The sequence below is a fragment of the Colobus angolensis genome, unplaced genomic scaffold (assembly GCF_000951035.1).
Source record: "Colobus angolensis palliatus isolate OR3802 unplaced genomic scaffold, Cang.pa_1.0 Scaffold107, whole genome shotgun sequence".
NCBI lineage: Eukaryota > Metazoa > Chordata > Mammalia > Primates > Cercopithecidae > Colobus > Colobus angolensis.
Window position 1 is genome coordinate 2,297,883 of NW_012111697.1, and position 11,800 is coordinate 2,309,682.

Consider the following 11,800-nt stretch of genomic DNA (forward strand, 5'->3'; position numbering starts at 1 on the left):
TAGAGACGGGGTTTCACCGTGTTAGCCAGGATGGTCTCGATCTCCTGACCTCGTGATCCGCCCGTCTCGGCCTCCCCAAGTGCTGGGACTACAGGCTTGAGCCACCGCGCCCGGCCGAGACACTTTCTTATTAGAGATAGCTCCCTACACCAAACACTGGTGTTACCTTACTGTCTCTTTTATATGGCTTTCGATAATTCTCCAGGAAACCAGTTATTTGGGTAATCAGTTTTATAGAAGGAGAAAAACTAAGAGAGTGCATATGAAAATGGTGTTGAGTAACTTCTTCCAGTCATCATAAACTTCTACTTGATCTTCTTATTCATTCATTCCGTAGTATTTACAGAGTGTCTGGCATGTGCTTATTAACACTAGTAGTGAACACAGAGAAAAGGTCCTGCCATCAGTGAATGTGTGTCCTAGTAGCCTTTAATACACCTTATGTTTATATTATGAAACAGTTTGTAATAAGATAATATATGAAGTACATGTATTAATATATGTTATATATTTTATATGCTTTAGGTTTAAGTTAAAGTTTTTATAAAATGTTCCTCCGCTTAATGTAACTATAAGTAAACATGTAAATGGTTTTATGTGGGATATGTTTGTTTCTGCATCTCTTTCCTGTGAATTTAATAGTAGGCCTCAAATGATTGAAAATAAGAGTGAAATCACATGTGAGATTTATATCAACATCAGACTAAAACCCATTATTACTAAGTGTGATTTTTCTCATTTTGCTTTAAGCAAAGTTACTTTACTTAAGTAACTTTCTTTCCTCAATCTATAAAACTCCTAAATGGGGAGTTTAGTGTAGAAAAAAGTATTTGTAAGTTACATTGAGTATAATTGGCACATTATAGACAGATACTGAAATCAGAAGGTCGTTTGGCTATTTTAATGTTAAGTGCATATTGTAATTCGTTTTATATTTAGTAGTTATAATTTAATAGTTTTCTTAAAAGTGTAAAAATCTGGAATTTTTTTTTTCATTATATACATGTTGCTTAGAGCTTGGAAAGATAACTCATGATTTTCCTTCAGTCCTCACTAGGCTCATCGACTTCTTCATTCCAGTCCATGGGTTCTTATGGGCCTTTCGGCAGGATGCCCACATACAGTCAGTTCAGTCCAAGTTCCTTAGTTGGGCAGCAGTTTGGTGCTGTTGGTGTTGGTATGTTTTCTTTTTCTTTTATTTTTTTGTTTGTTTTTGTATTCTTCCTTTCTTTGAGTTTATAGAAACTCAACACAAACTTTTAGAAATGTTGTTTGATGTTTCCTTTTGTAACTTTGTTTTATGGCATTCAGAACACATTTTGATGATATCTTAAAGCCTTTATTTAATATTCTTAATGATATTAGTGGGTTTTTAAAAGTCAATTTTCACAAGGTAACATTTTTTTTACACCTAGGTATATCCAGTATCTACCAAATCTTATTGGTAGTTGGATTTTTTTTTTTTTTTTTTTAAGACAAAGTCTCACTCTGTCACTCAGGCTGAAGTCCAGTGGCACTATCTTGGCTCACTACAACCTCCGTCTCCTGGGTTTAAGCAATTCCCGTGCCTCAGCCTCACAAATAGCTGGGATTACAGATATGTATCACCACACCTAGCTAATTTTTGTATTTTCAGTATAGGTGGGGTTTCACCGTGTTGACCAGGCTGGTCTTGAACTCCTGACCTCAGGTGAGCCCCTGTGCCTGGCCTGGATTTTAATTAATCAATTTTTTTTTTTTTTTGAGGCAGAGTCTCACTCTGTTGCCCAGGCTGGAGTACAGTGGCATGATCTCCACTCACTGCAACCTCCATCTCCCAGGTTTAAGCAGTGCTCCTGCCTCAGCCTCCTGAGTAGATGGAATTACCGGTGTGCACTGCCACTCCCGGCTAACTTTTTTGTATTTTTAGTAGAGATGGGGTTTCACCATGTTGGCCAAGCTGGTCTCGAACTCCTGACCTCAAGTGATCCACCCACTTCAGTCTCACAAAGTGCTGGGATTACAGGCATGTGCCACCAAGCCTGGCCTAAAACGTTTATTTTAAACATACATAAGACATGCACACATAAAGATACGCATAGCGTGATTGAGGGCTTGGTGTTTTGTTTCTGTAACACTGGGTTTGAAACAAAACTAATGAGAATGTATAGCAGGGCTGGGAGAATGACAGGCTTACTTATGGCTGGAGGGTCAAGGGCTATTGAGTGCAAAAGCTGGATGTAATCAGATTAGCTCAGTGTTGTTTTGTTTTTATAGCTGTGCATTTTAGTGTTTAAGTATACCTTTATTCCCACCGTAAAGAACAGCTTTAAAAAAAAAAACAACTTTAAATCTCAAGCTTTTGCCCCTAATCTTTTAAAATTTCTTTGAAATAATTATATTATCAGTTTACTGTTTCACTGCACCACAAATTTAGTTTCAGGTGTATCTTGGCACTCATTAACATGCTAACAAGTTTTGTTAAAATTATTAAATTCCTTCCAATGAATATACTTTTTATACAGGTATGACTTAAGCATTTAAATGTTTTACTTATTCACAAAATAAAAAAGAACGGCAAAAAAAGCAAACTAAAACTGAATGAGCTGGGCACAGTGGCTCACGCCTGTAATGCCAGCACTTTGGGAGACTGAGGCAGGCGGATCACCTGAAGTAGGGAGTTCGAGACCAGCCTGGCCAACATGGAGAAACCCCACCTCTACTAAAAATACAGAATTAGCCGGACGTGGTGGTGCATGCCTGTAATCCCAGCTACTCGGGAGGCTGAGGTAGGAGAATTGCTTGAAACCCGGGAGGCAGAGGTTGCGATGAGCAGAGATCGTGCCATTGCACTCCAGTCTGGGCCACAACAGCAAAACTCCGTCTAAAAAAAAATAGATAAAACTGAATGAATATGAACAGAAACCACAGATGCTGTTACATATTGAATTGATAATCACACAGAGGAAAAAATAATTCTGATAACTTTTACACGCTTAGTAGGATATATTCTAACAACAAATAGAACTATTTAGAAAACTTGACTTTGATTTGTATTATTGGTGTTTTTGGTTTTTGGTTTTTTTGTTTTTTTGTTTTTTTGGAGATAACGTCTGGCTCACACCCAGGCTGGAGTGTAGTGGCACAATCCTGGCTCACTACAACCTCTGCCTCCCAGGCCCAAGCCATCCTCCCACCTCAACCTCCCAAGTATCTGAGGTTATAGGCGTGCACCACCACTCCCAGCTAGATTTCTTTTTTTTTGTATTTTTTGTAGAGACGGGGTTTCCCCTTGTTGTCCAGGCTGGTCTTAAACTTGTGACATCAAGTGATCTGCCCACCTCGGGCTCTAAAAGTGCTGGGATTACAGGTGTGAACCACTGCACCCAGCCAGGTGTTAATTCTTAAACTGTTTTGTATGTATTATAGGATAGGGCAAATGAATAAAATATTTATATTGGGAAATAGTGTTTTTACCGTGGAGAAGGGAGATATAAATATGGAATGGGAAAGGTGAGAAAGAACCCTGTGATGCTGAATGTAAATAGATGGTATGAGTATGGACCCATTTTTTAAAAACTGGTTATTTCCTAGCTCTGTTCATAGAAAGGACCTAGAAACAATGGAAACCCAGTAGCAAAGAACACATGTAGACTCAGTTTCTAAATACCACTCCCCACTAAAAGGAACCAAGGCCCATTGAAAAACAAAGGAGAAGACCTACTTTTTTCAGATAAAGATGTCTGCTAATAAGTAGAAGGAGCGGTAGATAAAGAAAATTGCCATTTTCTAATCTCAGTATAATAGTTAGCAAGGATTATCATTAGATGTTGAAGTCATTGGGTGAAAGGTGTTAGGACAGGATATTAAGATGGTCTTAAAGTATCATCCCACAGTTTACAAAGGGGGGAAAATGTACCCTTGTAACACAGACGTCTGGTGGTTACCAACTTCGTCAAGTGCTCAAGTTTAGCATTGCCATAAACAATTATGTGTCTCCTGTTGCGATTATTGGGGTGGGGGGCAAACCATAATATCACTTTTGTGGGGTTCTTGCTGAATATGCAGAATCTAATTTTGAAGAAATGGGCATATATATCCAGAAGGTGAGTTGTTTTGCAAGACAGTTATCCACACTCTTCAAAAGATTCAATATTACAAAGAATGGAGAGAAGCAGCAGAACTGTTTTAGGCTGGCAAAGACTGAAGAGACATAACATCCAAATGTAATATGGAATCGAATCCTGGGCTTTTAAAAAGTTGGCGTGTTTGTTTCCTGCAGGGGAGAAAAAGAAAACTTAAAGAAAAGGTTGGTGTGAAGAACATTTTAGGGACTGCTAAGTCCCTAAAGTTGGATGTTGTTATTGTTCATTTTCTGGTTCATCATATAGGAGAGTGTTTTTGTTTGGGGGAGGTGGTTTTGAAGTATTTAAAAGTAAAGAACCAAATTGATTTTAGCCTCTCTTAACAAAAGAAAAATGTGCATATGAAGGTATAAAGATGGAGAAGCAGAGTGGGTTTGGTTAGAAGTTAGCAGTTGATGAATCTAGGTGAAGAATATATTGATATTCTGTGTACTCCTTCAATTTTAACATAAGTTTGACATTTTTGAGAATTAAAAATTAATTCCTTTTAGACTTATTTTAGGTGAAATAGTGTAACTTTGGTCCATAAATTCCCAAATCCAGTAGTAAGATCAATGTTACTCATGTTAAATCAAGATATATTGTATGTTAACTATAACTTAGAATCCTTTCCTGGGGATTCAAATAAGGAATGATTGCAAATTGTATTATCCTTTTTGAGGCTGCTTTGACTAAATTAAATAGTTAACTGACTTTGAGATCATCATTGTACTTCTTATGTTACCATGAAGTTGATGTAACTAATTATGTTCAAAAATTTGAGCAGGATCAAGCACATAGTATCTATATCGTAACTACTGCTTCTGCCATTCTTCAAAGTTTACTCTCTAGTCAAGATTATTTTGTGGTTGTGAAATGCTTTTTATAAATATTTTAATCTAATTTTAATATTATTGTGGGTTGTTGTTTTATTATTTGGGTGTCACAAAAGTAGAAGATTTTACTGGTATTTTCCATGTCAGAATAATTTGTGCAGGGTCAGATTATTTTTGATTAATTGATTTCCATATTGGTTAGGATAATTTGTGGAGTGGCTAATTAGAAAACTAAGTGTTACAAGTTACCAAATGTGGAAGAGGAAAGCTGTGGCATTGGTCAAGGTGACAGATGTTTTTCAGAAAAGGAATTAACTCAAATTTAGCTTGGTTTTTGAGACGACATCTTGCTGTGTCTCCCAGGCTAGAGTGCAGTGGTGTGATCTCGGCTCACTGCAACCTCCTCCTCCCGGATTCAAGCGACTCTCCTGCCTCAGCCTCCTGAGTAGCTGGGATTACAGGCATACACCACCACACCCGGCTAATTTTTGTATTCTCAGTAGAGACAGGGTTTCACCTTGTTGGTCAGGCTGGTCTCAAACTCCTGACCTCGTGATCCGCCCACCTCAGCCTCCCAAAGTGCCAGGGTTACAGGTGTGAGCCACCGTGCCCTGCCAAATTTAGCTTTTGTTGGCACAAAGTAGACCAGATTTTAAGCTAGGCCTCTTTTCATTTTTGGTTCCTAGTATTCTGATTTTAAAAGGAAATTTAAATGAATCTGGATCACACTAATTGCTATTTGATGAGAAAATTTTATATGTTTACATTTTCATGTGTTATTACTATTGCTTTTTATTTTTATTTATTTTTTGAGACAAGGTCTCGGTCTGTCACCCACGCTGGAGTACAGTGGCACAACCATGGCTCACTGCAGCCTAGACCTCCTGGGCTCAAGCAGTCCTCCCACCTCAACCTCCCTGGTAGCTGGGACTGGTACCTGGTAGCATATGCCATCATGCCTGGCTAATTTTTGTATTTTTTGTAAAGACAGCATCTCAGCATGTTATCCAGGCTGATCTTGAACTCCTGGGCTCAGTTTGCCTGCCTCCGCCTCCCAAAGTGTTGGGAACCACCATGCCCACCCTTATTATTGCTTTTTAATAAGGTTTTTTTTTTTTTTCATTTGTTTGGTTGGTTGGTTTGGTTTTTGTTTCGTTTTGTTTTTGAGACTCTGTTGCCCAGGCTGGAGTACAAAGACCTTAGCACTTTGGGAGGCCATGGTGGGAGGATTGCTTGAGCTCAGGAGTTGGAGACCAGCCTGGGGGCAACATGGCTAAACCCTATCTCTACAAAAAAAAAAAAATTAGGCAAGCATGGTGGCACACTCCTGTAATCCCAGCTCCTCCAGAGGCTGAGGTGAGAGGATTGCTTGAGCCTGAGAGGTAGAGGTTGCAGTGAGCCAAGAGCGCACCACTGCACTCCAGCTTGGGAAACAGAGCCAGACTGTGTCTCAAAAAAAAAAAAAAAGAATCACCTTGCTTATAGTGAAAAACATATAAATTAAATCTACACTAAGACATGATTTGTCACTATCAGTTTGGCAAAAATTCAAAAGCTTCATTATATACATACTCTTTTGGCAAGTCTATGAAGAATATATACTCTCATACATTGAGAAGAATAATATACCAGGTAGAAATAAAGCACCTTTCTTAAAGCTGATGCAAAAATAACTCTTATGTATAAGAGATTAGATCATTACTGGCCTTAATTTCTGAACTCTCGGAAAAATTAAACATCTCACAATAAATGAAGCATCAAAACAGTATTTCCCTATGTTACCACTGCACAGTAGCAAGAACTTACTGCTGCAGTTAGAAAAAGGATTCATAGAAACAGTGAAAGGTATAGATTGACCAACTATCTAAAGTAATTCTATAGCAAGGATTAAAATGAAGAAACGTGGAGCAATTAGATATTTTTTCTGTTATATTTACTCCAGTTGATAAGGTCAGCTGGTTGTTCTCAAATAATTGAGACAGGTTGACTAGCATGTCATGGCAAGCTGTTTAAGTCTCATAATCTTATGTGCCAGATGGAGGAATATTGGCTGAATAGACCATCATTAGGTACATTTTAGTTGATTAAATAGCCAAACCATATTGGAGGATGGTTCTCTTAGGGCTCCAGTGTTTTGTATAGACTAATTTTTAATCACCAAGTGATGAAGCTTGAAGAGATGCTTATGAACTTTACAGTTAGCATAAAGTCAGGGGGTGTTTCAACCATTATGGATGTTAAACTAAGGATTGTTAAAGATCAGACCAGGCACAGTGGCTCACGCCTGTAATCCCAACACTTTGGGAGGCTGAGACGGGTGAATCATTTGAGGTCAGGAGTTCAAGAGCAGCCTGGCCAACACGGTGAAACCCTGTCTCTACTAAAAATACAAAAAAATGAGCTGGGCATGGTGGCGTGCACCTGTAATCCCAGCTACTCAGGAGGCTGAGGCAGGAGAATCCCTGGAACCCAGGAAGCAAAGGTTGCAGTGAGTCAAGATCATGCCACTGCACTCCAACCTGAGCGACAGAGCGAGACCCTGCCCCCAAAAAAAAAAAAAAAAAAAAATTGTTAAAGATCTACTTTGGTAAAACGTTGAAGGGATTAAACATTCCAATTAAAAGGCAGAGAGTGTCAGACTGAATTAAAAAAAAAAAGACAAGGCCCAACTATATTATGTTTATAAGAAATGCACTGAAAGTGAAAGAATAGAAAAAGGTATACCTTGCAAACACCAATAACAAGAAAATACACATTAATATCAGACAAAGGAGCTTAAAGATCAGGATTACTTCCAGAGATAAAGTGGGGGTGGGGGGTGGTTCTTCATAAAGGTAAGGATCAATTCATCAGGAAGCTACAACAGTCCTAAATGTGTAACTTTATAAAACAGTGTACCCAACAATTGCAGAATATTGTTTTGATCTATATTGCTCAACAATATAGATCAAATACTGGACCGTAAAATAAGTCACACTAATTTCCAAAAGGAATAAAATCATACATGGTATACATGGTATATTCTTAAATCACAAAATAAACTTGAAATTAATAAAGGTAACTTGAAAAATCCTCAGATAATTTGATATCAAGTAAACTTGTTAATCACTAATAGATCAAAGGAGAATTTAAAGGGAAATTAGAGAATATTTTTAATCTAGGCCAGGTGTGATCGCATACACCTGTAATCCCAGCATTTTGGGTGGCCAAGGTGGGAGGATCACTTGAGGCTAGGAGTTCAAGACCAGCCTGGGGAACATAGGGAGACCTTGTCACTACAAAAAAAAATTTTCATTAGCTGGGTGTGGTTGTACATACCTGTAGTCCTAGCACTCAGGAGGCTGAGGTGGGAGACTTGCTTGAGCCCAGGAATTCAAGACTGCAGTGAGCTGTGATTCTGCCATTGCACTCCAGAAAAGGCGACAGAGCTAGACCTTGTCTCTAAAAAAAAAATAATAAATTTTAAAAATAATGTATTTTTTATTTAATGACCAGAAAGTTTGTAGGTGTAGCTAAAACTGTGTTTAGGAAAACTTTCATAGCACGGTGGCTCATGCCCATGATCCCAGCACTTTGGGAGGCTGAGGTGGGCGGGTCGCTTGAGGTCAGGAGTTCGAGACCAGCCTGGCCAATGTGGTAAAAACCCGTCTCTACCAAAAATACAAAAATTACTCAGGCGTGTTGGCATGCGCCTGTAGTCCCAGCTTCTTGGGAGGCGGAGGCAGGAGAATTGGTTGAGCTGGGGAGGAAGAGGTTGCAGTGAGCCCAGATGGCGTCACTGCACTCCAGCCTGGGTGACAGAGCAAGACTGTCTCAAATAAAAAGAAAAAGAAAATAAGAATTTTAAAAATCAGTGCTCTAAGCTACCAGTTTAAGAAGCTAGGAAAGGGCCAGGTGTGGTGTCTCCTGCCTGTAATCCTAGCACTTTGGGAGGTCAAGGCAGGCGGATTACCTGAGTCAGGAGTTCGAGACTAGCCTGACCAACATTGTGAAACCTCATCTCTACAAAAATACAAAAATTAGCCAGGTATGATGGCAGGTACCTGTAATCCCAGCTACTCAGGAGGCTGAGGCGGGAGAATCGCTTGAACCCGGAGGCGGAGGTTGCAGTGAGCCAAGATCGCACCGTTGAACTCCAGCCTGGACGACAGAGCAAGACTCCATCTCACACAAAAAAAACAAAGCTAGAAAAAATGGTTAGCTGGGCATGGTGGTGAATGCCTGTAGTCCTAACTACTTGGGAGACTGAGGTGGGAGGATTCCTTGAGCCCAGCAGTTCAAGGCTGCAGTGAACTGTGATCGTGCCATTGCATTCTAGCCTGGGTGACAGAGTGAGACCATGTCTCTAAAAACAGTTGGTGAGGACGTCAGGGGACAGCTAGGAAAAAAATGAGAGAAAATTATTCCAAAAGTAGTAGAGGAGGAAGAAAATAAAAAGATAAGAGCAGAAATCAATGAAATAGAAATAGATTACATATCAGCAAAGATGAGTTTCTTTTGGGTGGGTTTATTTATTTGTTTATTTATTTATTTATTTTGTAAGATTGATAAGCCGCTAACAAAACTGATTAAGGAAAGAAAGAAGAACCAAGCAAGTTGCCAATACCAGGAATGAAAGAGTAGACATCAGTATAGACCTTAAAAGAATAATATGGGAATATATGAATTGCTTTATGTCAACAAATGTGATAGTTTGAATGAAGTGGACAAATTTCTTGAAAAATAATAAACCAACACAAGAGGAAATAAAATCTGTTATCTCTGTATCTTTTAATGAAATTGAAACAGTAATTTCAGATCGCCCAGAAAGAAAATTCTAGACTGTTTACTGTTACTTTCTACCAAACATTTAGGGAAGAAATAATTTTTACTAATCTTACACAAACTCAGACAGCTATGCACCATGATACATGCCTGTAGTCCCAGTAACTCGGGAGGCTGAGGTGGGAGGATCTCTTGAGCCCGGGAGTTCAAGGCTGCAGTGAGCCATGATCGTGCCACTGCACTCCAGCCAAGGCAACAGAGCAAAAACCCTGTCTCTTAAAAAGGAAAAAAAGGCTGGGTACGGTAGCTCACACCTGTATTCCTAGCACTTTAGGAGGCTGAGGTGGGCGGATCACGAGGTCAGGAGATGGAGACCTGCCCAGCCAACATGGAGAAACCCTGCCTCTACTAAAAATACAAAAAAAAAAAAAAAAATGAGTTGGACATGGTGGCGTGCACCTGTAGTCCGAGCTACTCAGGAGGCTGAGGCAGGAGAATCACTTGAGCCAAGGAGGTGGAGGTTACAGTGAGCCAAGATCGCGCCACTGCACTCCAGCCTGGCGACAGAGCAAGACTCCATCTCAAAAAGAGAAAAAGAAAGTTCAGAGAATAGAGGAAGAAGAAATATTTGCTGACCCTATAACCAAAGCCAAATAACTGAAATACCAACTATAACTAGATTGTTATAAGAAAATTATAGATCACTGTCTCCCATGAACATAAATGTAAGAATGTTCATTAGAAGTAGAGGCCAGCACTTCAGAAGAAGGATTGTATATAATGACAAAGATTTATCTTAGGACTGCAAAGCTGCAACATTTGAAAATCAGTTGTAACTTACCACATTAACAGACCAGGAATAAAGAATAGAGAATCCAGAAATAGACCCACTCAAATACTTAAAACAGAGTAACAAGACAGTTCAATGGAGAGAAAAGACATTGTTATAATAAGGGGTGTTGCAGCAGCTGGTTATCTGTGGAAAAAATAAAACTTGACCCCTGGCTTAAATTGTGAATTAAAAATAATTTGGAATAGATTATAGACATAAATTGGTAGTAGAATTGGAGTAGAGGGAGGGGTATGTGTCATGATCAGGAACTCACAGAAGAGATTTGCTCTAACCATTGAATGCGTAATCCAGAGGACAAGTAATGGGAGGCCAAGCCAGGTGAGGAAACACAGAACAGCATGGAGATGGAAACATACATCTCAAAGTGGCTGATGTCTTGGTCATCGCCCAAGAATACTAGAAATAACTGTATGGGTTCTACTCCCTACAGAATTCTTGAAAGCACCAGTCCCTACATTTCTGGGATATTATGGATAGTTGTGTTAGGCTTCTCCTGAGCTTACTGGAGCTCTAGCCAGACTGAATTTCACCTTCAAGGGAGTCCCAGTAGCTCCCCTTGTCTAAGATACTAAGATACTGTGCTGTTTTCTGAAGCCACTTTTTTTTCTTTTTTTTTTTTTTTTTGGAGATGGAGTCTCACTCTGTTGCCCAGGCTAGAGCGCAGTGGCCCAGTCTTGGCTCACTGCAACCTCCATCTCCCAGGTTCAAGCAATCCTCCTGCCTCAGCCTCCCGAGTGCTGGGACTACAGGCGTGCACCACCACGCCTGGCTAAGTTTTGAATTTTTGTAGAGACGAGGTTTCACCATATTGGTCAGGCCGGTCTTGAACTCTTGACCTCGTGATCTGCCCACCTCGGCCTCCCAAAGTGCTGGGATTATGGGTGTGAGCCACTGCACCTGGCCCTGAAGCCACATTTTAAGAGGGATAAGAACAAATAGAATTCATTAAATTAGGAGTCCAAGAAAGGAAGGGGAGAGTGTTATAAAGACCATGTGAAGTGAGTAATGGTTGAAGGAACTGGAGTTGACTAGCTTGAAAATGAGCAGATTGCAAGGGGCATGATTGTAATCTTCATGTGTTTTAAGAGCAGAAGGATAGGGCCGGACGCAGTGGCTCAAGCCTGTAATCCCAGCACTTTGGGAGGCCAAGATGGGCGGATCACGAGGTCAGGAGATGGAGACCATCCTGGCTAACATGGTGAAACCCTGTCTCTACTAAAAAAATACAAAAAACTAGCCGGGCG

General features: G+C 39.8%; 1 protein-coding gene across 1 annotated transcript in view; it reads left to right on the plus strand.

The window, feature by feature from the left end:
• LSM14A (LSM14A, SCD6 homolog A (S. cerevisiae)) overlaps nucleotides 1-11,800 on the plus strand; it is a 39,259-nt gene that overhangs the window by 1,820 nt on the left and 25,639 nt on the right. The window contains exon 2 of the mRNA XM_011947485.1: nucleotides 1,048-1,177. Within this exon, the coding sequence (XP_011802875.1) occupies nucleotides 1,084-1,177 (94 nt within the window). The 5' untranslated portion in view covers nucleotides 1,048-1,083. The remainder of the gene's footprint in view (nucleotides 1-1,047; nucleotides 1,178-11,800) is intronic.